This window comes from Loxodonta africana, chromosome 8, assembly GCF_030014295.1.
Source record: "Loxodonta africana isolate mLoxAfr1 chromosome 8, mLoxAfr1.hap2, whole genome shotgun sequence".
In the NCBI taxonomy this organism is placed as follows: Eukaryota; Metazoa; Chordata; class Mammalia; order Proboscidea; family Elephantidae; genus Loxodonta; species Loxodonta africana.
This window is the reverse complement of record NC_087349.1, coordinates 46,145,642-46,173,555: the sequence shown is the minus strand read 5'-3', so window position 1 is coordinate 46,173,555 and position 27,914 is coordinate 46,145,642. Positions and strand designations below refer to the sequence as shown.

At 38.6% G+C, this 27,914-nt stretch overlaps 2 protein-coding genes across 11 annotated transcripts in view; one reads left to right on the top strand and one right to left on the bottom strand.

Annotated features, from left to right (window-relative positions):
* Positions 1-69: 69 nt before the first annotated feature.
* ARMC10 (armadillo repeat containing 10) lies at positions 70-24,633 on the top strand. Its single transcript, XM_003407189.4, has 6 exons — positions 70-217; positions 4,950-5,098; positions 6,975-7,109; positions 18,077-18,253; positions 21,237-21,308; positions 22,209-24,633. The coding sequence occupies exons 1-6, from the start codon at positions 79-81 to the stop codon at positions 22,458-22,460; spliced, it is 924 nt and encodes a 307-aa protein (XP_003407237.1). The 5' UTR covers positions 70-78; the 3' UTR covers positions 22,461-24,633.
* Positions 18,247-27,914, bottom strand: part of NAPEPLD (N-acyl phosphatidylethanolamine phospholipase D) — a 59,434-nt gene continuing 49,766 nt past the window's right edge. For 9 of the 10 annotated variants that reach the window (XM_023544490.2, XM_064289899.1, XM_064289898.1 and 6 more), the window contains one exon: positions 22,728-27,872. In XM_023544490.2, the coding sequence (XP_023400258.1) occupies positions 27,744-27,872 (129 nt within the window). In that variant the 3' untranslated portion in view covers positions 22,728-27,743. Of the gene's footprint in view, positions 21,712-22,727; positions 27,873-27,914 lie in introns of those variants that run through there. The other variant, XR_010322664.1, reaches the window with a different exon arrangement.

Sequence of the window (27,914 nt, the reverse complement as noted above, 5' to 3'; positions counted from 1 at the left end):
CAGCGCCCGGCGCCCAGCCCACGCCGCAGCCCCCGCGCCAGCCTCGCGAGCCTCTCGCGCCCCCGCCCCGGCGGCAGCATGGGCGGCGCCCGGGACGTGGGCTGGGTGGCGGCGGGCCTGGTCCTCGGGGCCGGCGCCTGCTACTGCATTTACCGGCTGACGCGGGGCCAGCGGCGAGTCGGCCGCGGGCCCCGGCTGCGCCCCTCGCCGTCCGCAGGTGAGGCCGCGGGCGTCTGGCGGTGGTCGGGGGCCGGGGAGGGCGCCAAAGACTCCGCAGGCGCTGGGGGCTTTCCCGCCCTCGCAGTAATCGCGCCAGAGGCGGGAGGGAGGCTGCATGAGAGCGCAAGGCCTGGAAGCCCAGGTGGAGAGAGCGGATTGTTCATTTGATTTGGGTAGGCGCGTTGGATCCTGAGCCCCCTCCCTGCCGCCAATTCTTTGTTCAAAATCACGGGATGAAAGGTTTCCCAAACTTAACTGTTTTTTTGAGTTCAGAGTCCAGCGGAGGATGGGTTTCTCAAACGCACGTTGATTGCCTCGCACTTTAAATCTTGCACTGGGCCTTTGTGGATGGGGCATTTCGTGCCTCGAGCCATAAGATGAAATGCTGTGTGCAGTTCCCTGGAAAAAGGGACGTCACCTGGGCCTGTGCTCGTCCCGGCCCTGTGCGGGGAGACACTTTTAAGTCACCGTGGTCCAGCATCTTGCCTGCAACTTTAAAAGCCAGAAAATCAGTTTTTGTAAGATTGAGCGGAACCCTGTTTTGTAGGTGCAAATGAGGCATGTAAAGGATTCGGGAGTAAAAGCAGCATCCAGGGCCCCTGATCACAAGAGTTAATAGTGGTAATCCGCTGGTTTTTTACATTTCGCTAACAGATTTTTAATTTGGATACCTTAGGACATCATGTCATTAATTGTTGCCCGTAATCTACATTTTTCCCTTTTCCTCTTTTTTTTTTTTTTGGTGATTGCTCTTTAAGCAATGCACGCATTTTTAATAATAGGAGTAATGCTTGTTTATGTTTTTAAAAAATTAAAATAGTCTCACAAACAGGGTAGAAAATAAAAGTTGTTGGTAATCCTAGCTCCCAAAGGTGGCCACCTCTAACAACTGGGTGTATATATATAAAGAGAAGGAAAGGGATAGATATGAGATCATACAGCCCCTGCTGTTGTGTATCCTTTACCTCCCAGTGTATGGTGGGCACATGCACAGTCTGACTTCTGGTCATACAGTTTCATTTGGAAGAAGTCATGTTGAAACTGTATAACACAATAATAGTGTTACAGAACTCGCTTCCGTTTTTCAAATTAACAACAACTGGGAAGAGTAGATAGGAAACTTAGGGGTCAGTGAGTTTATGTTAATGGGGGAGGAATAATTCCAAAAACAGCGTGGAAGCGTTTGCACAACTTGAAGGATGTAATAAGTGTCACTGAGTTGTACATGTAGAAGCTTAAATTGGTACATGTTCTGCTGTATATATTCTGAACAACAGCAACAAAAAATAATTTATTAAAATCTGTTATAACTTCACTTTGAATAAATATATAGTTGTTATTTTGTCCACGGACTGGTATTGGCCATTTTGAATGAGACAATTATTTAGTCTACTGAGAATGACAAACTGAAGAAGAATCGCTTCACATTCATCATCAAAAAGAATATTTCAGGATCTATCCTGAAATACAGCGCTGTCAGTGATAGGATAATATCCATTGTCTACGAGGAAGACCAGATAATACAACTGTTACTCACATTTATGCACTAACTGCTCATGCGAAAGATGAGGAAATTGAAGATTTTTACTGGCTTCTGCAGTCTGAAATTGATCAAATGCACTATCAAGAAGCATTGATAATTACTGGTGATTGGAAAGCAAAAGTTGGAAAAGGACCTGTAGTTGGAAAACATGGCCTTGATGATAAAAAATTGACAGCAGAGAACACATGACAGAATTTTGCAACACCAGTGACTTATTCATTGCAAATACGTATTTCGGCAACATAAACTGCGGCCATACGTGTGGACCTCTCTAGGTGGAATACACAGGAATCAAATCAGCTATACCTGTGAAAAGAGACGATGGAAAAGCTCAATATCATCAGTCATAACAAGGCCAGGGGCTGACCTCAGAACAGACCATCAGTTGCTCATAAGCAAGTTCAAGCTGAAGCTGAAGAAAATCAAAACAAGTCCACAAAACCAGAATACTGCCTTGAGTATATCCCACCTAAATTTGAGACCATCTCAATAAATGTGATGCATTGAACCCTAATGACTGAAAACCAGACAAGTTGTGGAGTGACATCAAGGACATCATATATGAAGAAAGCAAAAAGTCATTAAAAAGACAGGAAAGAAAGAAAAGACCAAAATTGGATGTCAGAAGAGACTGAAAATTGCTCAGGAACATAGAGTAGCTAAAGCTAATGAAAGAAATGAATAAATAAGAGATCTGAACAGAAGGTTTCAAAGGACAGCTTGAAAAGAGGCAGTATTTATAATGGAATGTACAAAGACCTCGAGTTAGAAAGCCAAAGGGAAGAACAGGTTTGGAATTTCTGAAGGTGAAAGAATTGAAGAAAAATCCAAGCCCCGAGTGGCGATTTTGAAGGACTTTGTGGACAAAATATTGAACAATGCAGGAAGCATCAAAAGAAGATGGAAGGAGTACACAGAGTCACTGTACTAAAGAATTGGTCAACGTTAAGCAATTTCGGGAGGTAGTATATGATCAAGAACCTATGGTATAGAAGGAAAAAGTCCCAGGTGCACTGAAGGCATTGGTGAAAAACAGGACTCCAGGAATTGACAGAATACCCAATTGAGATGTTTCAACAAACAGATGCAGCACTAGAGGTGCACACACATCGGTACCAAGAGATTTGGAAGACAGCTGCTTGGCCAACTGACTGGAAGAGATCCATATTTGTGCCCATTCCAAAGAAAGGTGATTTCAATGGAATGCAGGAATTAATATCACACGAAAGTAAAATTTTGCTGAAGATAATTCAAAATGGTTACAGCAGTACATTGACAGGGAACTGCCAGAAGTTCAGGTCGGATTCATACTTATTCAATCTGTATCCTGAGCAAATTATCCGAGAAGCTGAACTATATGAAGAAGAACATGGAGCATGAGGATTGGTGGAAGGCTCATTAACAACCTGTGATATGCAGGTGGCACAATCTTGCTTGCTGAAAGCAAAGAAGACTTGAAGCACTCGCTGATGAAGATCAAAGATTACAGCCTTTAGCATGGATTACATCTCAACATAAAACAAAAGTCTTTACAACTGGACCAATAAGCAACATCATGATAAACAGGGAAAATATTGAAGTTGTCAAGGATTCCATTTTACTTGGATCCACAATCAGTGCTCATGGAAGCAGCAGTCAAGAAATTAAAGGATGTGTTGCACTGGGCAGGTCTGCTGCAAAAGACCTTTTTAAAGTGTTGAAAAGCAAAGGTGTCACCTTGAAGACTAAGGTGCGCCTATATCCAAGACATGGTATTTTCAGTCGCCTCATATGCACGTGAAAGTTAGTGAATAAGGAAGAACAGGTTTGGAGAAGAGAAGAATTGGTATCTTAGAATTAGTGGTGTTGGCGAAGAATGTTGAATGTACCATGATTACCAGAAGAATGAACTAATTCTTTAGAGAAGAATTGGTATCTTAGAATTAGTGGTGTTGGCCAAGAATGTTGAATGTACCATGATTACCAGAAGAATGAACAAGTCTCTTTTGGAAGTGGAAACCCTGGTGGTGTAGTGGTTAAGTGCTTTGGCTGCTAATCAAAAGGTCCACAGTTCAAATCTACCAGGCACTCCTTGGAAACTCTATGGGGCAGTTCTGCTCTGTCCTGTAGGGCCACTATGAGTCAGAATTGACTTGACAGCAACAGGTTTTGTTTTGATTTTTTTATTTGTTTATCTTGAAGTACAGCCAGAGTGCTCCTTGGAAGCAAGGATGGTGAGACTTTGTCTCATGTACTTTGGATATGTAATCAGGAGGGACCAGTCCCTGGAGAAAGACTTCATGCTTGGTAAGGTAAAGGGTCAGCGAAAAAGAGGAAGATCCTCAAAAAGATGGATCGACACAGTGCCTGCAACAATGGGCTCAAACATAGCAGTGATTGTGAGGATGGCACAGCACCAGGCAGTGTTTTGTTCTGTTATACATAGGGTCACTATGAGTTGGAAGTGACTTGATGGCACCTAATAACACTTGTCCAACCATAACATGAATATGTGATTAAGTCTAAGTATATGTGAAAATGAATGTAATAAAACAGTGCCTTCTTTAAAAAAAGTAGAGATCCCTGTAAAGAGGGTTTTTACTTTAAAGTTCAGGCTATAAAATCTAAAAATCACTGAGCAGATCCAGCATTTGAGTGTTACGGTTTTTACTCAAAATGATGATCTTTTGTGATCACTTCCGGCAGGATTGTTATTTTAGCATTCTGGTCATCATCCCTTGTTCATATAAGCAAGCAAAAATACCACGCAAGCAACACAGGTTACTGCCACAGCTTTTTCTCCTGCCTGAGGTGCTCTTAAAATTGTAAACAGAAAAGGTCTTCTTAAAGCAAATCCTGTTCCTTAATTAATTTGTGCTCCATAGGCAGGTGTTCCATTGGATGGGTGTACTTGATTTTTCAATGCTATCAGCTTTTAGGGATGTATATCATTTGCATGGTATTGTCTTGCTAATAGACAAATACTAAGTGATCACTAGCTAATTTCTTAACATCTGTAAGCCTCGGTTTCCCATCTGTAAGATGGGAATAATAATAGCACCTTCTTCCTGGTGGTGTTTAAAGATTAAGTGAGAGCAAGCATGTAAAGTGCTTAAAACAGTGCCTGGCATAGTATGTATTTGATGTTGCTTTTAAAATAAAAAGTAAGTTGATTTTTAGATAAACTTTAAATAATCTTCTTATGCAGAAGACTTAACAGATGGTTCATATGATGAAGTCCTGAATGCTGAACAACTTCAGAAACTCCTTTACCTGCTCGAGTCAACTGAGGATTCTGTAATTATTGAAAGAGCTTTGGTCACTCTGGGTAACAACGCAGCCTTTTCAGCTAACCAAGTAAGTACCCTAGTCCCCGCACACAAACTCCTTCCATTCTTACACACTAGAAGTTATGGTGACCCTGGATATGGTATTTAACCTCTTGGACCCTGAATTTCCTCATCTATAACGTGACACCTTATACCTACAACATAATGTTTACTTCTGAAAAGCCAAACATAATAGTAGCATGATATGTTGACATGATTCTAGATTCATATGAAATTGGTCACCAGCAACACATTAATAAGTATATCTAATCAATATTTAGCATTAAGTACTTAAAATTCAGCAGCACTTCAGTAGAACAGTGAAAGCATCTAATACTTAACTGGAGGAGCCCTGGTGGTGCAATGGTTAAGCTCTGGTAACTGAAAGTTTGGCAGTTCAAATCCAGCAGCCAATCCAAGGGAGAAAGATGTGGTAGTAAGCTTCTGTAAATATTACAGACAGTGCTATCTTGGAAATCCTGTGGGGCAGTTATACTCCACAGCAGCAGGTAACATTTAACAGTGTGTTTTAGATTGTATATTGAACTTAAAACAAATGTGTTTTATTAATGCTGACATTGCAACTACATGTTGTAGATGTTATTAAATTGTTTCATATATATGTAATCGTTCGTGTGCTTCATATATATTCTGTGAAGGAAACTGTAGTATCTAGAATTTTGTGATGGTTTTTAAATATACCTTAAAATTCTCCAAAATGATAATCAAACTTCAGTGTACCTAAAAAAAGAACTAGGAATTTATTTAAAACGTAGATTGCCGAGCCCCTTTCCCAAAGTTTCTAGTTTAGTAGATAAGGCCTAGGGATCAGAATTCTAACAAGCACTCAGGTATTTCCGAAGCAGATTGTCCCTGGACCAAGTTTGAAAACCACTAACCCAAAAAAACCCAAACCGGATGCTGTCAAGTCGATTCCAAGTCATAGCGACCATATATGACAGTAGAACTGCCCCATAGGGTTTCAAATGATCGGCTGGTGAATCTGAACCACTGACTTTTTGGTTAGCAGTCAAGCTCTTAACCGCTGCTTATTGTTGTTAGGTACTGTCAAGTTGGTTCTGACTCATAGCGACTCTGTGTACAACAGAACGAAACACTTCCTAGTCCTGTGCCATCCTCACAGTGGTCGTTATGCTTGAGCCCATTGTTGGAACCACTGTGTCATTCTGTATCATCAAGGGTTTTCCTCTTTTCCGCTGACCTTAGCAAGCATGAAGTCTTTCTCCAGGGACTAATCCCTCCTGATAACATGTCCGAAGTATGTGAGAAGAAGCCTTGCCATCCTTGCTTCCAAGGAGCGCTCTGGCTGTACTTCCAAGACAAACTTGTTCATTTTCCCAGCAGTCCATGGTATATTCAGTATTCTTTGCCAATACCATAATTCAAAGGCATCAGTTCTTCTTTGGTCTTACTTATACCCAGAGTCTCCCAACCTTATTTAACCACGGAATCCCCTTTTATTGTGGAATATCTCTTAACGTCTTGAGGAACTAGTGTTCCAAAGAATACATTTTAACAGAACATTACTTTGATATTTTAAATCATAATACTTTTCACAGTTTGCCTCTAAGAGAGGCATTAAAGAACTTACTTCAAAAGAAAATAATTTTGTGAATTGTTTTAAGATCATTACATTAGCTCTGCAAATCTTTTTATCGTATATTTCCATGCTATAGTTTAAAAGAATTGCATATCTTATTATGTTGGTATTTTTTCCCTATAAAATTGTGATAGTAAAGGATAAACAGAAATTACAGATTATAATTGTATACGGGAAAGGTATTTCCAAAGAGTTATTCGTTTTTTAATTTTATTTGTAGATGCACAGAATTCAAGGTAAGGGGGTGCATATTGAAGTCATGGTCCTATTTTCTCCCTCTTAGGCCATTATTCGTGAATTGGGTGGTATTCCAATTGTTGGAGACATGATCAGCAACCCCAACCACAGTATTAAAGAGAAAGCCTTAAACGCACTAAATAACCTGAGTGTGAATGTTGAAAATCAAGACATCATAAAGGTAAGTTATCCGAAAACACAAATGTATTAGGTGTACTGTAAATGAAAGAGAAAATACCAAAAGGGTGGTTTTGAAACTTTAGTGGACTATTTTTTATAACATTATGGCTAAGAATTATCTTTAGAAGGATGGAGAATGATCCAGAGGAAGGGATGTGAACCAGCTGATAAGCGATGCATTGGACTTTTGAAGTTGGGAATGAGTTTAATTCAAAGTATGGTAAAGGAGCCAGCCCAGAACCAAATAACATAAACGAGAAAAGACACAATATAAATTGGAAAATTGTCTTCATTTAGTTCAAATCAACATTAATTGAGCTCCTGCTCTGTGCTACAGAATATGGGAATGGACATGATAAAACTCTTGCAAGAAAGCTAGAAGGAGGGATAAGGCAAACCCATTAATAGTTGTAATTCAAGGTAGAACATAATGACGTTCTTTAAGGAAAAATGTAAAACATTGTTGAGAACATAGAAAGGAAAGATCTCATCTAGAAGTCTCTGTGTAAAACATGGAGTCTGATCTGGGTTTGAGAATGTCTTAAGATTTCTAGAAGTAGAGTTGAGGAAACAGAAAATTCCAGTGGGAAGAAACAAGGCAAGGTAGGCACCATTCCAGGAATAACTGAGCTGGACCGTCTAGCAATCTTGTTACAAGAATTACAGTGGGGAAGAGATTTAGAGATAAAAAGGATATAGATGCTTAACACATTTTGGAGAAGCTTTGAAAGACACCACTGTCTTATGAAAATATATGATTTATGAAAGGTAGACAAATGCCATTTTTTAAAGAATGGCTGTGTAATGAAGTTATGACCAAAAGAACTAGTTGGCTTATAAATGTCATTTAGATCTTGAAACCAGATTACAAGTTTATGTCAGTGAATTGTACATATAAAAAAAATGTTTAAATGGCAACGGTTTGTTACATATTTACCATGATTTAAAAAAAAAGTTTAAACAGCAACCAAAAAAAGAACAGGAACAGCAATACTAATCTCATAAAATAGACTTCAAGGCAAAATCCATCATAAAAGACAAGGAAGGACATTATATAATGATTAAAGGGACACTCCACCATGGAGACATAAGCATAATGAATATCTACACCCAACGACAGGGCTCTAGAATACATAAAACAAACCTTAAAAGCACTGGAAAGAGAAATTGACAGTTCCACAATAATAGTAGCAAACTTCAACACACTACTCTCAGTAAAGAGCAGAACATCTAGCAAGAAACTCAGCAAAGATACAGACGATCTTAAGGCCACAATCAGCCATCTTGATCTCATAGACATATACAGAGCACTCTATCCAATAGCAACAAAGTATACATTGTTTTCCAATGCACATGGAATGTTCTCCAGAGTAGACCACATCTTGGGCCAGAAAGCAACCTTCAACAAAATCCAAACATTGTGATAATACAAAGCATCTTCTTTGATCACAACACCATAAAAGTAGAAATTAATAACAGGAAGAGCCAGGAAAAAAAAACAAATACATGAAGACTGAATAACACCTTGCTTAAAAACCACTGGGTAACAGAAGAAATCAAAGATGGAATCAAACAATCCCTAGAATCAATTGAGCATGAAAATGCATCTTACCGAAACCTTTGGGAGACAGCAAAGGCAGTGCTCAGTGGTCAATTTATAGCAACAGATACATCAAAAAAGAAGGAAGGGACAAAATTGAAATGTTAGCCCTACAACTCAGACATATAGAGAACATCAAAAGAAGCCCACAGCCACCAGAAGAAATAATAAAGATCAGAACAGAAATAAATGAAAGAGAATAGAAAAACAATAGAAAGTAAAAAAAAACAGAAGTTGGCTCTTTGAAAGAATCAACAAACTGTTGACCAAACTGACAAAAGAAAAACAGGAGAGGAAGCAAATAACCCAAGTAAGAATTGAAATGGGGGACATTAAAGCTAAAATAAAAAGGATCATAACACAGCACTATGAAAAACTGTACTCCAACAAATTTGAAAACCTAGAGGAAATGGACAAATGTCTAAAAACACACCATCTACCTAAACTAACACACAGTGAGGTAGAGAATCTGAACAGACTCCTAACAAGGGAAGAGATTGAAAAAGTAGTTTAAAAAACTCTCAACAACAACAAAAAAAACCCTGGCCCAGATGGCTTCCCTGGAGAATTCTACCAAACATTCAGAGAAGAGCTTACACCAGTACTACTCAAACTATTTCAGAGCATAGAAAAGGAAAGGATACTTCCAAATTAATTCTATGAAGCCAGCATAACCCTGATATCAAAATCAGCAAAAACACCACAAAAAAAGAAAATTACAGGTCAACATTTCTCATGAATATAAAACCAAAAATTCTCAACAAAATTCTAGCCAATAAAATTCAGCATCATATAAAAAAAGTAATACACCACAACCAAGTGGGATTCATACCAGGTATGCAGGGATGGTTCAGCATTAGAAGATCAATCGACATAATCTACCGCATAAATAGAACAAAAGGATCACATGATCATCTCAATCGATGTAGAAAAGTCGTTTGATAAAGTCCAACACCGATATCTGATAAAAACTCTCGGTAAGATAGGAATAGACAGGAAATTCTTCAACATAATAAAGAGAATCTGTACAAAACCAACAGCGAACATTGTTCTCGACAGAGAGGCTGGAAACCTTCCCTTGAGAATGGGAACGAGACAAGGATGCCTTTTATCACCACTCCTATTTAACATTGTGCCACCAGTCCTGGCTAGAGCAGTAAGGCAAGAAAAAGAAATAAAGGGCATCCAAATTGGTAAGGAAGAAGTAAAACTATGCCTATTCACGGATGATATGATACTATACATAGATAACCCTAAAGACTCCACAAAAAAAAGCTATTGGAATAGAAAGATTTAGCAGAATAGCAGGATACAAATAAATATACAAAAATCAGTTGGATTCCTATATACCAATAAAGAGAACTATGAAAAGGAAATCAGGAAAGAATACCATTTACAATGGCCCCTAAAAAGGTAAAATACTTAGAATAAATCTAATCAGGGATGTGAAAGACCTATACACAGAAAACTACAAACACTACTGCAAGAAACCAAAAGAGACCTTCATGAATGGAAAAACATATCATGCTCCTAGATAGGAAGACTGAACATTGTGAAAATGTCAATTCTGCTCAAAGCAGTCTACAAATACAATACAGTCCCAATCTGAATACCAACAGCGTTTTTAACGAGATGGAAAAACTAATCATTAACTTTATATGGAAAGGAACGAGACCCTGGATAAGTAAAGCGTTACTGAAGAGAAAGAACAAAGTAGGAGGCCTCACACTACTTAACCTCAGAACCTACTATACAACTATGATAGTCAAAACAGCCTGGTACTACTGGTACAGTGACAGACACATTGACCAATGGAGCAGAATCAAGAATGCAGATGGAAATGCATCTACTTATGGCCACCTGATCTTTGACAGAGGCTCAGAGTCTGTTAAATGAGGAAAAGACAGTCTTTTTAACAAATGGTTCTGGCAAAACTGGATGTCCCTCTGTAAAAAAAAAAAGAGGACCCATACCTCACACCATACATAAAAACTAATTCAAAATGGATCAAAGATCTAAATATAAAACCCAAAGCTATAAAAATCATGGAAGAAAAAATAGGGTCAACACTGGGGGCCCTAATATATGGCATAAACAGCATAAAAACAAACCATAATTATCAATACACACACTAGAAGATAAGCTAGATAAATGGAATTTCCTAAAAATTAAACACGCTCATCAAGACACTTCAGCAAAAGAGTTAAAAAGAGAACCTACAGACTGGAGGAAAAAATTTTGGCTGTGACGTGGAAAGGTCTAATCTCTAAAATCTATAGACCAGTATTATAAATAATTCAGTTAAAAAATGGGCAAAGGATATGAGCAAACACTTCATCAAAGAAGACATTCAGGCAGCTAACAGACATATGAGGAAATGCTCAGGATCCCTAGCCATTAAAAAAAATGCAAATCTAAACTATCGTGAGAAATCATCTTACCCTGATGTTTCTGGCATGAATCAAAAAAAAAAAACAGAAAATAACAAATGTTGGAGAGGTTGCGGGGAGATTGAAACACTTATTCACTACTGCTAGGAATTCAGAATGGTATTAACATTTTGGTAAACAATGTGATGCTTCCTTAAATAGCTAGAAATAGAAATACCACATGATCCAGCAATCTCACCCTTAGGAATATATTCTAGAGTACTAAGAGCGGTCACATAAATAGACATATACACCCATGTTCATTGCAGCATTATTCAAAATAACAAAAAGATGGAAACCACCTAAGTGCCCATCAGCAGATGAGTGAATAAACAAACCATGATACATACACACAATGGAACACTAAGCAACAATAAAGAACAATGATGAATCTGCGAAACGTTTTACAACATGAATGAATCTCCAGGTCGTCGCCGTTAGGTGCCATCTCATACCGACCCCATGCACAACAGAACGAAACACTGCCTGCTCCTGAGCCAACCCTACAATTGTTATGCTTGAGCTTATTGTTGCAGCTGCTGTGTCAATCCACCTCATTGAGGGTTTGCCTTTTCTCCGCTGACCCTGTACTCTGCCAAGCAAGATGTCCTTCTCCAGGGACCGATCCCTCCTGACAACTTGTCCAAAGTATGTAAGACTCAGTTTTGCCACCCTTACCTTTAAGGAGCATTCTGGCTGTACTACTTCTAAGACAGATTTGTTTGTTCTTTTGGCAGTCCATGGTATATTCAGTATTCTTCGCCAACACCACAATTCGAAGGCGTCAGTTCTCCTCCTCTTGTCCAGCTTTCACTTGCATATGATGCAATTGAAAACACCATGGCTTGGGTCAGGCGCACCGTAGTCTTCAAGGTGACATCTTTGCTTTCCAACACTTTGAAGAGGTCCTTTGCAGCAGATTTACCCAATGCAGTGCATCTTTTGATTTCTTGACTGCTGCTTCCATGGCTGTTGATTGTGGATTCAAGTAAAATGAAATCCCTGACAACTTCAATCTTTTCTCTGTTTATGATGATGCTGCTCATGGGTCCAGATGTGAGGATTTTTTTTTTTTCAATGATTTTTTTATTGTGCTTTAAGTGAAAGTTTACACATCAAGTCAGTCTCTCACACAAAAACCCATATACACCTTGCTACATACTCCCAATTGCTCTCCCCCTAATGAGACAGCCTGCTCTCTCCCTCCACTCTCTCTTTTTGTGTCCATTTCTCCAGCTTCTAACCCCCTCCACCCTCTCACCTACCCTCCAGGCAGGAGATGCCAACATAGTCTCAAGTGTCCACCTGATCTAAGAAGCTCACTCCTCACCAGCATCCCTCTCCAACCCATTGTCCAGTCCAATCCATGTCTGAAGAGTTGGCTTCGGGAATGGTTCTTGTCCTGGGCCAATGGAAGGTCTGGGGGCCATGACCACTGGCATCCTTCCAGTCTCAGTCAGACCATTAAGTCTGGTCTTATGAGAATTTGGGGTCTGCATCCCAGTGCTCTCCTGCTCCCTCAGGGGTTCTCTGTTGTGTTCCCTGTCAGAGCAGTCATCGGTTGTAGCTGGGCACCATCTAGTTCTTCTGGTCTCAGGATGATGTAGTCTCTGGTTCATCTGGCCCTTTCTGTCTCTTGGGCTCGTAATCGCCTTGTGTCCTTAGTGTTCTTCATTCTCCTTTGATCCAGGTGGGTTGAGACCAATTGATGCATCTTAGATGGCTGCTTGCTAGCGTTTAAGACCCTAGGCGCCACTCTTCAAAGTGGGATGCAGAATGTTTTCTTAATAGATTTTATTATGCCAATTGACTTGGATGTCCCCTGAAACCATGGTCCTCAGACCCCTGCCTCTGCTACGCTGGCCTTTGAAGCATTCAGTTTATTCAGGAAACTTCTTTGCTTTTGGTTTAGTCTAATTGTGCTGACCTCCCCTGTATTGTGTGCTGTCTTTCCCTTCACCTAAAGTAGTTCTTATCTACTATCTAATTAGTGAATACCCCCTCCCACCCTCCCTTGCTCCCCAGCGCTCCCTCCCTCCCTCCCCCCTCCCCCCTCTCGTAACCACAAAAGAATGTTTTCTTCTCAGTTTAAACTATTTCTCAAGTTCTTATAATAGTGGTCTTATACAATATTTGTCCTTTTGCAACTAATTTCACTCAGCATAATGCTTTCCAAGGTCCTCCATGTCATGAAATGTTTCACAGATTCCTCACTGTTCTTTATCGATGCGTAGTATGCCATTGTGTGAATATACCATAATTTATTTATCCATTCATCCATTGATGGGCATCTTGGTTGCTTCCATCTTTTTGCTGTTGTAAACAGTGCTGCAATAAACATGGGTGTGCATATATCTGTTTGTGTAAAGGCTCTTATTTTCCTAGGATATATTCCAAGGAGTGGGATTGCTGGATCGTATGGTAGTTCTATTTCTCGCTTTTGAAGGAAGCACCAAATCGATTTCCAAAGTGGTTGTACCATTTGACATTCCCACCAGCAGTATATAAGTGTTCCAATCTCTCCACAGCCTCTCCAACATTTATTCTTTTGTGTTTTTTGGATTAATGCCAGCCTTGTTGGAGTGAGATGAAATCTCATTGTAGTTTTGATCTGCATTCCTCTAATGGCTAATGATCGTGAACATTTCCTCATATATCTCTTAGCTATCTGAATGTCTTCTTTAGTGAAGTGTCTACTCATAACTTTGGCCCATTTTTTAATTGGGTTATTTGTCTTTTTGCAGTTGAGATTTTGCAGTATCATGTAGATTTTAGAGATCAGGCGCTGATCAGAAATGTCATAGCTAAAAACTTTTTCCTAGTCTGTAGGTAGTCTTTTTACTCTTTTGGTGAAGTCTTTGAATGAGCATAAGTGTTTGATTTCTAGGAGCTCCCAGTTATCTAGTTTTTTTCTGCATTGTTAGTAATGTTTTATATACTGTTTATGCCATGTATTGGGGCTCCTAACGTCTCTATTCTTTGTTCCATGATCTTTATCATTTTAGATTTTATATTTAGGTCTTTGATCCATGTTGAGTTAGTTTCTGTGCATGGAGTGAGGTATGGGTCTTGTTGCATTTTTTTGCAGATGGATATCCAGTTATGCTAGCACCATTTGTTAAAAAGACTGTCTTTTCCCCATTTAACTGTTTTAGGGCGTTTGTCAAATATCAACTGCTCGTATGTGGATGGATTTATGTCTGTATTCTCAACTCTGTTCCATTGGTCCATGTATCTGTTGTTGTACCAGTACCAGGCTGTTTTGACTACTGTGGTGGTATAATAGTTTCTAAAATCAGGTAGAGTAAGGCCTCCCACTTTGTTCTTCTTTTTCAGTAATGCCTTATTTATCCTGGGCCTCTTTCCCTTCCATATGAAATTGGTGATTTGTTTCTCCATCTCATTAAAGAATTTTCTTGGGATTTGGATCGGAATTGCATTAAATGTATAGATCACTTTTGGTAGAATAGACATTTTTATAATGTTAAGTCTTCCTATCCATGAGCAAGGTATGTTCTTCCACTTATGTAAGTCTCTTTTGGTTTCTTGCAGAAGTGTACTGTAGTTTTCTTTGTATAAGTCTTTTACATCTCTGGTAAGATTTATTCCTAAGTATTTTATCTTCTTGGGGGCTACTGTAAATGGCATTGATGTGGTGATTCCCTCTTCGATGTTCTCTTTGTTGGTGTAGAGGAATGCAACTGATTTTTGTATGTTTATCTTGTATCCCGACACTCTGCTGATCTCTTCTATTAGTTTCAGTAGTTTTCTGGAGGTGTTTTCTTTATGTTGTGGTGCAATCCGTACGGAAGACTGTGGTCTTTCATGTTCCTTAGTAAGTGCTTCAAGTTCTCTTCACTTTGAGCAAACAAGGTTGTGTCATCTGCATAATGCAGGTTGTTAATGAATCTTCTTCCAATCCTGATGCCCCATTCTTTATATAGTCCAGCTTCTCAGACTATTTGCTCAGTATACAGATTGAGTAGGTATGGTGAAAGAATACAACCCTGACGCACACCTTTCCTGACTTTAAACCAATCAGTATTCCCTTGTTCTGTCCGAACAACTGCCTCTTGATCTATGTAAAGGTTCCTCATGAGCACAATTAAGTGTTCTGGAATTCCCATTCTTTGTAATGTTATCCATAGTTTGTTATGATCCACACAGCCGAATGCCTTAGCATAGTCTATAAAACACAGGTAAACATCCTTCTGGTATTCTCTGCTTTCAGCCAGGATCCATCTGACATCAGGAATGATATCCCTGGTTCCACAGCATTGTACTTCAGGATGGATCTTGAACAGTTCTTTTTGATGATGATGCAGCACCATTCCTCTTTGAGTTGTCATTCCCAGCATAGTAGACTATATGATTGTCTGATTCATAATGGCCAATGCCAGTCCATTTCAGCTCACTAAAGCCTAGGATATCGATGTTTATGCGTTCCATTTCATTTTTTACGATTTCCAATTTTCCTAGATTCATACTTCATACATTCCAGGTTCCGATTATTAATGGATGTTTGCAGCTGTTTCTTCTCGTTTTGAGTCGTGCCACATCAGCATATGAAGGTCCCGAAAACTTGACTCCATCCACGTCATTAAGGTCGACTCTATTTTGAGGAGGCAGCTCTTCTGCAGTCATCCTTTGAGTGCCTTCCAACCTGGGGGCTCAGCTTCCAGCACTATATCAGACAATGTTCTGCTGCTGTTCATAAGGTTTTCACTGGCTAATGCTTTTCAGAAGTAGACTGCCGGGTCCTCCTTTCTGGCCTGTCTTAGTCTGGAAGCTCAGCTGAAACCTGTCCTCCATGGGCGACCCTGCTGGTATATGAATACTGGTGGCATAACTTCCAGCGTCACAGCAACACGCAAGCCCCCACTGTACGACAAACTGACAGACACGTGGGGGATCATTATGCTGAGTGAAATAAGTCAATCACAAAAGGATGAAAGTATTGTGTACTGTATGAGACCACTATTATAAAAACTCATGAAAAGGTTTACACACAGAAAACAGTCTTTGATGATTTTGAGGTTGGGAAGAGGTGGGAAGGGAAAAACACTGACACTAGACAATAGATATGCGGTAACTTTGGTGAAGGGTAAGACAGTACACAATACTCAGGAAGTCAGCACAGTTTGACCAAGGCAAGATCATGGAAGCTCCATAGATGCACCTAAACTCCCTAGGGGACCACATTACTGGGCTTAGGGCTGGGGGACCCATGGTCTTAGGGGACATCTAGCTCAAGTGGCATAAGAGCTTATAAAGAAAATGTTCTACATCCTACTTTGGTGAGTAGCATTTGGGGTCTTAAAAGCTTGTGAGTGGCCATCTAAGATACTCCATTGGTCCCACCCCATCTGGAGCAAGGGAGAATGAAGAAAACCAAAGACACAAGGGAAAGATTAGTCCAGGGAACTAATGGACCACAGCTATGACAACCTCCACCATACTCAGCCCAGCAGAACTGGATGTGCCTGGCTACCATGACCAACTGCTCTGACAGGGATCACAATAGAGGGTCCCATACAGAGCTGGCAAAAAAATGTAGAACAAAATTCTACCTCACAAAGACGAGACTTATTGGTATGACAGAGACTGTAGAAACCCTGACAGTATGGCCCCCAGATACCCTTTTAACTCAGTACTGAAGTCATTCCTGAGGTTCACCCTTCAGCCAAATATTAGACAGGTCTATAGGGCCAACAATAATACACATGAGGGACGTGCTTCATAGTTCAATTATGTGTACAAAACTGTTGGGCACAGCAGCCCAAAAGCAAAGATGAGAAGGCAGGAAGGGACAGGAAAACTGGATGAGTGGAAATAGGAAACCTGAGGTGGAGAAGAGGAGAGTGTTGACACCTCGCAGGATTGGAAAGCAGTGTCAGAAAACAATTCGTGTATTAACTGTTTAGTAAGAAATACTAATTTACTGTGTGAAGACTTTCACCTAAGTCACAATAAAAGGAAAACAGAAGTTTAATGTCTCTTTGCTTTATTGTCATTTTAGTTCTGTGATAACATGGATATACTGGAGTTAAAAAAAAATTTTTAATGGCTTATGGGATAGTTGATAATTTAACACTTCATATTGGGAAAATTTTTTTGCTAGTTAGAACTTTTGGTGGAGGTCACATTTAGTTTGGTGAATACCATTCATCTGTGAAACATAATTTTTCCAAGCTAAAAAGATCATGACCAGACACAGAAAACAGGTTTCAGGAAACTTTCTGTTACATGGGTTAATTATATATGAAACAGGAATACTTTTGGCATTGCATTACTTTGTGCAGTGGTAGTTAACCTAACCACAGCAGATAAATAAGAAGAAACTTAGGCCAAATATAGTTTTCCATTTGCTTACTTTTGGTAGTGCTAACTGTAAAGAAAAATTCTGTTTCACTTTGCCCCTTTCTTTTTACTTCTAACATGACATACCTCTCTGAATTCTACTGTTAAGGTATTTACCATGATACAGAATGGCCTCACAGAGTTCCCCCCTTGACCTGGTGTGCCCAGACCAGTTAAAATAGAAGGGAGTTGGGAGGCCCCAGAAAGTGACAGGCCACCAGTAAGTAGAACTAGATCTCCGGAGGCCAACAATTGTCCCCTACCAGCTGGCCAACTTTGGGCAGAGCATCCGTACTCCTGAACTTTAAAGTCCTCGTTTGTAATAACACCCACCTCATAGAATTGTCTTGAGGATTAAATGAGGTATATTTGTAAGATGCTCAGCACAGTGTCTGTCATTAACCAAAGGAGCTTAAAAAAAGTCACCAATGTTTGAAGGCCAGATAAAAATGTCATCTTTTTCCGAGAAGCCAATTCCATCTTGGAAAATAGCCCTAAGCCACTGTGCAGAACGGTCCCTGTTCAGTGGTAGAATTTTGGAGGTTCTAAGATGCTCGCTTTTCTTTTTCCTGTCTTCAGATATACATCAATCAAGTCTGTGAGGATGTGTTCTCGGATCCCCTAAACTCTGCTGTGCAAATGGCCGGACTGAGATTGTTAACAAACATGACTGTCACCAATGACCACCAGCATATGCTTAACAGTTACATTACAGACTTTTTCCATGTGTTACTTACTGGAAATGGAAACACCAAGGTATGAAGCAGCTATTGAAGTATGAAAAGCTATTGCATCAAGCTTATTATGATTGAAACTGAATTTTCAGGTTACCTATCTTAAGTTGATGTCCCTCAAAAAAGAGGAAGTATAGTCAAGGTTTATTAAAACTGTCAGATGGGCTCAAGAAAGTAATTTTTTTCCTCCTAAAATTGAATTAAAATGTTAACTTATGAAAATCATCAGTTATTTCAGTTATCGTTAGATGTTCATTTGGTTTTCTGTGAATCAGTTTATCTTTTCCTGAAGTGAAGTAGTAGCTAGCCTTTTTTGCCCTGCCAGTAATGTTGTTATTGTTGTTATTTGTTATTTTCTGTTAAGCCATTTCTAACTCATGGTGACCCCATGTACAAAGAACAAAATGTTCCTCAGTCCCATACCATCTTTGTGATCATTGGTATTAGAATTGGGTCATTGGCATGAATTGGTATGAGTTGGTTTGAGTATTCTTCCTTACCTCAGAAATAACATTTTTTTTTTTGATGCAGCTATTTTTTTGTTGAAAATCTTTCTAAAACCACTTTAGTACTTCAGTGAGTGGCGTGTATTAAATATGTGAAGGATGTCTCAGTGTCTTTGAATCGTCATTCTAGATATTCTTTGTCCATTTATATAGATATAAGAGGCATCAGAGATTGACCTGGATTAATGGGGATCTCAGAAGACACTGTGAAAGTTGCTTGAATAAACCCCACATGCCGCCTATATTAGTGAATGTTTTCATCAATTGCCACTTAAAAAAAAGGCATAAAAAAGAATATAGGTTAAGTAAATATTCTGATTATTTGGGTTCCTTGTTATTTAAGATTTTACTGTATTGGTCTGTGTTCTCTGCCACAGTTAAGAGAGAAAAATGCATGAGCATTTTAGAAGGACTAAATGTTAAGCTGTACTCCAAATATTTGATGTTGCTGAAGATATTTCTGAGGTTATCAAGATGTGATTGCAGGAGAGCCTCACTGTAGTACAACTGTTGTTATTTGGACTTGCCACAGTTCCAGTTAGGTGCTGTTGAGTCGATTCCGACTCAAAGTGACCCCACATACAACAGAACCAGACCACTGCCTGGTCCTGCGCCATCCTCACAATCATTGCTATGTTTAAGCCCGTTGTTACAGCCACTGTGTCAGTCCATCTTGTTGACGGTCTTCTTTTTTTTTGTTGACCCTCTGCCAACCATGATGTCATTCTCCAAGGACTAGTCCCTCCTGATGATAATATATCCAAAGTACATGAGACAAAAATCTCATCATCCTTGCTTCTACAGAGCATTCTGGCTGTACTTCTTCCAAGACAGATTTGGTCATTCTTCTGGCAGTCCATGGTATATTCAGTATCCTTCACCAATATCATAGTTCAAAGGCATCAGTTCTTTGGTCTTCCTTATTTATTGTCCCAGCCTTCACATGCATATGAGGCCATTGAAAATACCATGGCTTGGGGCAGGCACACCTTAGTCCTCAAAGTTACATCTTTGCTTTTTAACTTTAAAGAGTTCTTTTCCAGCACATTTGCCCAATGCAATATGTCATTTGATTTCTTGACTGCTGATCGTTGATCAAGCACACACCCATCAACATCCCGGCTCTCTCCAGAGGAGCAAGATAACTTCCAAGCCCCTGAGGCCCAAATGGCAACTCCCTTCCCTCTTTCCCTCACAGCATTGCCACTATAGGAAAGATCTCTCCACTACCTACACTGAAGCAACTCTGCCTAAAAGCCCAGGAGGCACACTAAGTTCAGAGTCTGGCCTGTGTATATTTCTGTCTCAGATATTGTCTGTGTTTTAATATACTTCATAACTTTTTAAAAGATTAGTCATGTCACAATAGTATGTTCTATTTTTATGTGTTGTTTTATTTTTCCACTATATTGCCCAATATATTATTTCTGGGATAAAGAATTTATTTTTGTGGTCTGCCTGGGAGTCTAAGCACTGATTAGAACATTGTTTCTCCATAAAAGTTAGTTTTAAAATTCTAACTTGTAAATGAACTTTTGAAAAGTAATCCATTTGTGAGTTGGAAATTGTATCTTGTTTTACATATTTTCTTAGTAAGCAAGCACCAAAATGACTTTTTACAAATATTACTTTGTTTTAAGGCAATGATTTCACTGTACTGCAGTCAGTAACCTTCAGCATACACAACTGATTCATAAGTAAATATAGTGAAGGTTAATATAAGTAAACCTTGGACTTGCTACAGCTGTAATGAGAGTAAATAAAATTAATGGCTTAAAATAAATGTCCTGTAGTCACCACAAGATGGCACATGTGACAACAGAAAAAAAGCAGTGGACTTAATATGATTTCAAACCAAAATACGTTGTTCGTTTAATCTGTGGCTATAATCTAACTTTGTGTATTTTTTCTCATGTTTCACTGCCTTCTACAGAGTATACCACCCAGTTGCCACTGGGTTAGCTCCAACTCATGGCAGCCCCTTGTATGTCAGAGTAGAACTGTGCCCCAGAGGGTTTCTGGTGGCAGATTTTTCAGAAGTAGATCGCAAGGCCTTTCTAATGAGGCATCTCTGGATAGAGCTGAACCTCCAACGTTTTGGTTAGCAGCCAAGTGCATTAGCTGTTTGCACCACCTAAGGACTCCCAATGATTCACAGTAACCCACCAAAAAGAAAGGGGCTGTGTTGTTAGTCTTGGTATCCAAAGTGTTCTGAAATTGCATACTTTAAGTAGAAATGAACTGAGCTTTGAGAGATCACTTTTTCCCCCTTAAATCTGTGTGGTAAGTGCTCTGAGAGTGGTGCCAAGTACTGTGAGAGACAGAGTGCCTGACCACCTACATCAGGTGAATTGAAAAGCTTTCATGGTAGGACAGAATCAGAGCCATTTGAAGCAAGGGCAGGACTTTAAAAAGTGGAAACACTGAGAGGATAGCATGCCAGGAAGAGAAAATTCATGTCTAATGGTCTGAAATAAACTAGTATTCTTCTTATTGCAGGTTCAAGTTTTGAAACTGCTTTTGAATTTGTCTGAAAACCCAGCCATGGCAGAAGGACTATTCGGTGCCCAAGTAAATAGCTTACATATTTGTTTTGTAAATACACAAATATATAGATTTGGACCTGTAGATAGATCTAGAAAGATTTATCCTAAAATGTTACCAGGGGTTATCTCTGAGGAGCGATATTAAACATGTTTTTCTTTTTTGCATATGTAAAATTCCTATAAATGAATATATATTACTTTTATTTTGTTTTTAAAAATTCTTCCTAGCAAAAATAAACCTTTATCTACCAAATTTTGGACACACTTATATCATCACATCTTTTATACTTGACCTTTTTTGTTCATGTATTACCTCAGACATCCACCAGTATTTGCTGAGTACCTAGTAGGTGCCAGATGCTGTGCCGAGTTCTGGGATATGTATGAAAACGACACGACGTGGTGCTTGTCCTCCTGGACCTCACAGTCTGGTGTAAAAGACAGATGCAACAAAAAAATGTAGTAAACAAAGGAGATAATGAAAAGCTGTGGGAAGTGTTCTGAAGGAAGCAGAGGCGGTGATGAGGTGGAATGGACCTCCCCTCCTGTAGAAAAGGGACCCCGTTGTATTCACCTTCGCATCCCAGCCCCCCTGCCCTGTGCCACGGCAAACATGTGCAGTAAATGTTTGGTGAATTAGTAAGTTCGCACAAAAACGCGATGGATCTTAAAAAGGAGATGGATGTTTTTCCAGATGTCTACATTCTGGGATTCCAAGTACATAGTAATTTTCAGCTAAAATGCAAAACCTCTTCTTTTTTATTAGTATACAATGTAGGGAGACATAGTTTACACATTCAAGTGTTTTATCTTACGGATAATATCCTATGACAAGACTTAAAAATGTAAAATAATGCAGTTTTAAAATGAAAATATACATGGAAAAGTGTTTTCATCTATTAATACTCGTTGTGTCCTATTTCAGGTGGATTCATCATTCCTTTCCCTTTATGACAGCCGCGTAGCAAAGGAGATTCTTCTTCGAGCGCTTACACTGTTTCAGAATTTAAATAACTGCGTCAAGAAGGATGGTCATTTAGTTCTTAGGTCCACTTCCACCTTTCATAAAGGTTCCTTGTTTTTTCTGTTATATGGAGAAGAATGTGCCCAGAAAATGAGAGCTTTAGCTAATCACCCTGATGTGGATGTGAAGGAAAAAGTTGTAATAATAACGTAATTCTGACGGGCCATGTTTCCAGAGTGATAGAATTTGGAAGTAGTATACATTATAAACGTATACAATTTCCTTATAAAGCAAAGGGAATCTTTCAGCTGTTGAATTTAAATAGTAGATATCATGTTTCATCATTAACACAGCTATAACTTGCCATGGTCTCCAAGTTTATTTTGGATCATTTTATTGATACCAAGTGATTAGTGCTTCTACTGAAAACATTTCTTTTGATTTTGTCTAGATTGAGATATTTTAGTTATTGCCTGTATATGAAGTGACAGTGACTTTTTTTTTTGCATAAACTGCCCTTATACCTTTTGCAGTTATTTGCAGCTAAGAGGGCAACCGCATGTGTGCAGAGTAGAACTGCTCCATAGGTTTTCAAGGCCGTGACCTTTTGGAAGCAAATCCCCAGGCTGTCTTCTGAGGCACCTTTTGGTGGATTTGAACCACCAGCCTTTCAGCTAGTAGGTGAGCACTGAACCATACGTGCCACCCAGGGACTCTTAAGAGGACAGTAGTATGTCATTACTGCATTGTTTTAGAACAGCCATGGAAATGGCACCATTCTTTTAGTAGTGATGAGATCCTGAGTCCTCAAGTCTAACTGCCAACCCAGCCATTCTGCTTTCACAAATCTATTCCAATCGTTCGTGCTTCTAGTCAATGAAAAATGTAAACTTTTAGGAGAAAGTATTTCCTAGTGCTTGACCACTCCCATTCAATGTGTCAGTATGTAAAGATGTTATGCATAAAATACCAGGATTGATGAAAATATCTACCCATAGACAATTAAGTAAATTAGTTTTTCTGTTCTTAAAAGGAATGAAGTGGCTCTGATGTGCTGATGTGGAAAGATATCCATGAAATATAGTTGTTTTTTAAAATACGTTGACAGAAAATATATGAGATCCCATTTGTGGTTTTTTAAATGAAAAATATCTATGTTTATGTATACACAGAACACTTCCAGAATGACACACACAAGCTCCTGGGGTGAGACTGGGGAGTGGGGAAATGACTTCTCTGTATACACTCTGTTCTACTGTTTGAATTTTTTACTATGAGCATAAATTTTAAAGTAATTTTTTTAAATAAAGGGGAAAAAATCACAAGGTTATGGTTATTTTCTTTCCCTTAATTGGTAGTACTTTATTCATTTTCATCCATATTTTACTTGACTAAAATTCTATGAAAATATTTCAACAATTAACTTTCTTAATATTTTTATTTCATAAGCTACTATAACAATTTATTGATATATTTGAATTCAGCCAGGATTTAAAGTTCATAACCCTCACCATGCTTACTTAGCAATAAGTAAATCAATATGCAAGCAAAAACTTTGCCACTTATGTATTTATGGCAAAGCTTTAGAATATTTTTAAATCTCATTTGTAAATACATGGATACAAGACTGTTTCCACAGGAAGTCACAAATCCTTCAACAGAAAAATATGTATTCTCAGGGTTATCCTGATATAGAAATCATACTTTGAGGGAATATTTCACAGTATAAAAAGTTTCAATATAAGGTGAAAATTGAAAATTCCCAAGGGGGTAGAGTAGTAAAGTACACGATGGCTAAGAAGAATATTTTTATGTATCGGTGTTGGAAACAGAAGTATTAATTCCCTGAAAGGCACATTTCTTTATAACAGTTCTTGTTTGTTTGTTTTAAGTCTGCCTCCTTATTTAATGAAAATATGTATTCAAAATGTGTACACACTGAAAACCAGAATTGGCCTTCTATGTGCCTTGGCAGCATTGGATTCTAAAACTCCCATCTCTTTTCCTCTCTCCTCATCATTAGTTTGAGTGGAATCATTCACATATCACATTTTCTAAGGATCAGAGCATTGAGTCTAAAATGTCAAAATGCTGGATTTGAAAAAAATAATTTTTAAGTACCCAAAAAGAATTACACAGTGGAAACGCACAAGTAGGTCCTTAAATATATCAATGTAGGTCGTGGCACACCTTGGCTTTTATTAGGCGGGACTTTTTACTAATTGATGGACTCACCCTCTTGGGCAATAAGACATAAAGTGTCCTCAGTTACTGTAAGGAGAAATAAAATCTTTAATATCCTGCATATCGATTATGGATGCTAGATAATCAAAGAAAATGAAATTGACTTAGAGGACAAGACAGACGGAAAAAAAAAAAAAACCCACTGTCGTCAGGTTGACTCCGACTCATAGCGACCCTACAGGACAGAGTAGAACTGTCCCATATGGTTTCCAAGGAGCACCTGGTGGATTTGAACTGCCGATCTCTTGGTTAGCAGCCATAGCTCTTAACCACTATGCCGAGCATTTCCAAGACTGACTAGTAAATGGCGTTACAATGCATCTTAGACTGAATTGAGGGAAGAGAATGGATTTATCTTAATTTTTCAAAAACTATTACCTTCGCTTTCACATAAATCTCTCAAAATGTAACAAGTGAAAAATGATAACATGCACTTAACAGGGTCAGGAGATGAACATGAGTTGTGATAAACACTACAGTAGCTTGTGAGGAGGCCTAGAAAATGAGGCAGGTCCAATTAGAACATGGCAATTTAAGGTGCTTAAAGATCCTCAGTTAAATGGTACATTGTGAATACAAAAATGTTAAGGCTATTAATGGAGAAGAAATATTTAGGATATATTTGCTTCTGTAAGCAGAGGTAAGAGATGAATTTTCAGTTCAGCGTGCAGCAGCAAGGAAGATGGCTACAAGAATGTTGGCTAGTTACAGGGCAACGTGCCCCAAACTAACCCACCATAAACCTAACATCTTAATTCATATCTATTTCAATATTCCCTTTGAGTGAAAAGTTCATCTTGTACAATTTTTTTCCTGAAATTTTATGGGAAAATTGTGCTTCAGTATCCAGAAATCACATACATTATACACACACAGATTACATACACATGTCCCTTTTGACTGATTTGCTTCTTTGTAGATCAAAATGCTAAATTTAGGTAAAGATCATTTACATGTGTCTTGGCTGTTACTCGCCAAATGTACAAATTGAGCTAAAGCTGTTAGTCTTCAATGTATAGTGTCCTAATGTATATGCTTACATTTGCAACAGGACTCATTATCAAAAGCGTTAGCCTATTTTCAGTTTTCAAATTTACCTGTCTACTAGGCAGTGGTATCTTAATTCATTTTTCTCCCTTATATTTTCAAAGTGCTTTAAGAAAAAAAACACTTTATTATACTTCATATTTTTCGGAGGTAGGTCAAAATTATCCTCTTGCACGTGAGGAAATAGGCACAGTGAGCATAAGTGACTTTCAGGTTACACAAAAAATCCATGATAACAGCAGGATTAAAATTCAGATTTAGTGGCTAAATGCAGCATGCACCAAACCAAAAACAAAACCCATTGCCATTGATTCGATTCCAACTCAGACTGTAGGACAGAGTAGAACTGCTCCCTAGGGTTTCCAAGGAGCACCTGGTGGATTCGAACTGTCGACCTTCTGGTCAGCAGCCAAATTCTTTGACACTACACCACCAGGGTTTCCGTGGCATGCGCATACATGTATAAATGTATAAAATTACAGACTGCTACCTGTGTAGCATTTAGCATAGAAAGTCTATTTTGATTATTTTGTGTGAATGAAGGTTTCACTGAGACTTACAGGTCAGGAAGATAAAATGGGCCTCTAACAGAATCTAATCCAGCTCCCTCATTTAGGAACGTTCAGATTAATCGAGTAAATAATGTTGTATGCCGTTAAGTCAATTCCGAATGAGTGACCCTACAGGACAGGGTAAAACTACCCCATAAGGTTTACAAGGCTGTAATTGTTACGAGAGCAGATCTATGAATACAGGTCCGTTATTAGGACTAAAATTTAGGTCAGATGAAGCCCAAAGTCACCACATTTTTTATCACTAGCATTCCACACCGGCTTAATAAAAGGTAGAATCATGCCTTGTTAGGTTAGGTGCCGTGGGGTTGATTTCAACTCAGCAAACCCCTGTGGCAAAGAACTGCCCCAAAGGGTTTTCTAGGCTATAATCATTACAGGAGAACCGTGGTGGTGTAGCAGTTAAGTGCTATGGTTGCTAACCAAAAGGTGGGCAGTTCAAATCCACCAGGTGCTCCTTGGAAACTCTATGGGCAGTTCTACCCTATCCTATAGGGTTGCTATGAGTCACAACCAACTTGACAGCAATGGACTTTTTAAAAATCTTTACAGGAATAGATTGCAAGCTCTTTCTCCCTTGGAGCCTCAGAGTTGGTTCAGACCAACCACCTTTCAGTTAGCAACTGAGCGCTTAACTATTGCATCACCAGGGGTCCTTGAATCATGCTTGGGGTCATTTAATATAAAAATATAAGACATCTGAATCATGTAAAACAAAGTATTTATAAAATATATCCTACTGATAGATCCAAGAAATTAAAAAAAAGTGTATGTAAATGGAAAGAATAAAATACAATTCAAAGTGTATGGTCTATTAACATTTAAAACCCTCATTTATCTGTGTAAAGTATTATTTCCTTGTAGCAGTATTTGTGCTTAGCAGATCTGACTTTCAGATTAAAATAGAAAATGTCTTAAATCATGTTCTTATCATCACACGCTTTCCCCTCCTCTGGCCAAATCAGAGGGCTTTTGACTTGGGGGTTGCAGACATGCACTAGAATATACTGTCCCCCTCTTTTAAAAAAGTTAAGTCTTTAAAAAATGGTAACCTAGCCCAAACCCCTATGTCCCTATGTTTTTATGCTTTAAAAAAAATGACAACATTTGGCATATATACTAATATTGATAGAGCAAGAACTGCTCTGTCTATAAGCATGTGGAAATAAATTTCATCAATTACCATAATGTGAATGTAAGAAACATGTTTATATGAATTGCAGGCCTCTGAAAAAAAACCTAGGTAGACAGTCTTGACTCACCTTGTACAACACCCTGAAGAATAGACTATGAATGAGTCTTTAATACCAGTTTTTCATAACCTCAGAAAATTCCACTACAACTAAAGCATAGTGCTTTAGTAATTTCCATTGCAATGCTTATATCATTGATAGAAGATTTAAAATCCATATTAGCTAATTGATTATTTAAACAATCCACTCACCTTTACTTATATACACTGGCAATCATATTTAAGTAAGCAAGTTACTATACAAGACACGAAACACAATCTTAAAGAAGTTGTTTCCAAATATAAAAAATAAAAATGTTGATGAATTTCTTAGTCTTTTCATTTGTTTTTCAAATTCAAATCAGATGAGACCTTTTTCATTAAAATCCCTTGTACTGATATTTATTTGACATTTTCATTGTCGGTATTTAGGTATCTTGATTCTCCATGATTCAAAACAAAAAAATCTTCAGTGTTAAGTCCGTATCTTTCTAGAGCTTCACGCAGTTTCACTCGCGGTTCTAAGTAATGCTGGCAAAGAGAAGGAAAACAAAAATGAAAAAAGATTAATAA

What these genes read in the sequence shown, in the direction of transcription:
- ARMC10 (XM_003407189.4), top strand. Translation starts at nt 79, where the DNA reads ATGGGCGGCGCCCGGGACGTGGGCTGGGTGGCGGCGGGCCTGGTCCTC. An exon ending in CAGCCTTTTCAGCTAACCAA is followed by an intron (nt 5,099 to 6,974) that starts GTAAGTACCCTA and finishes TCTCCCTCTTAG; the next exon opens with GCCATTATTCGTGAATTGGG. An exon ending in CTGGAAATGGAAACACCAAG is followed by an intron (nt 18,254 to 21,236) that starts GTATGAAGCAGC and finishes TTCTTATTGCAG; the next exon opens with GTTCAAGTTTTGAAACTGCT.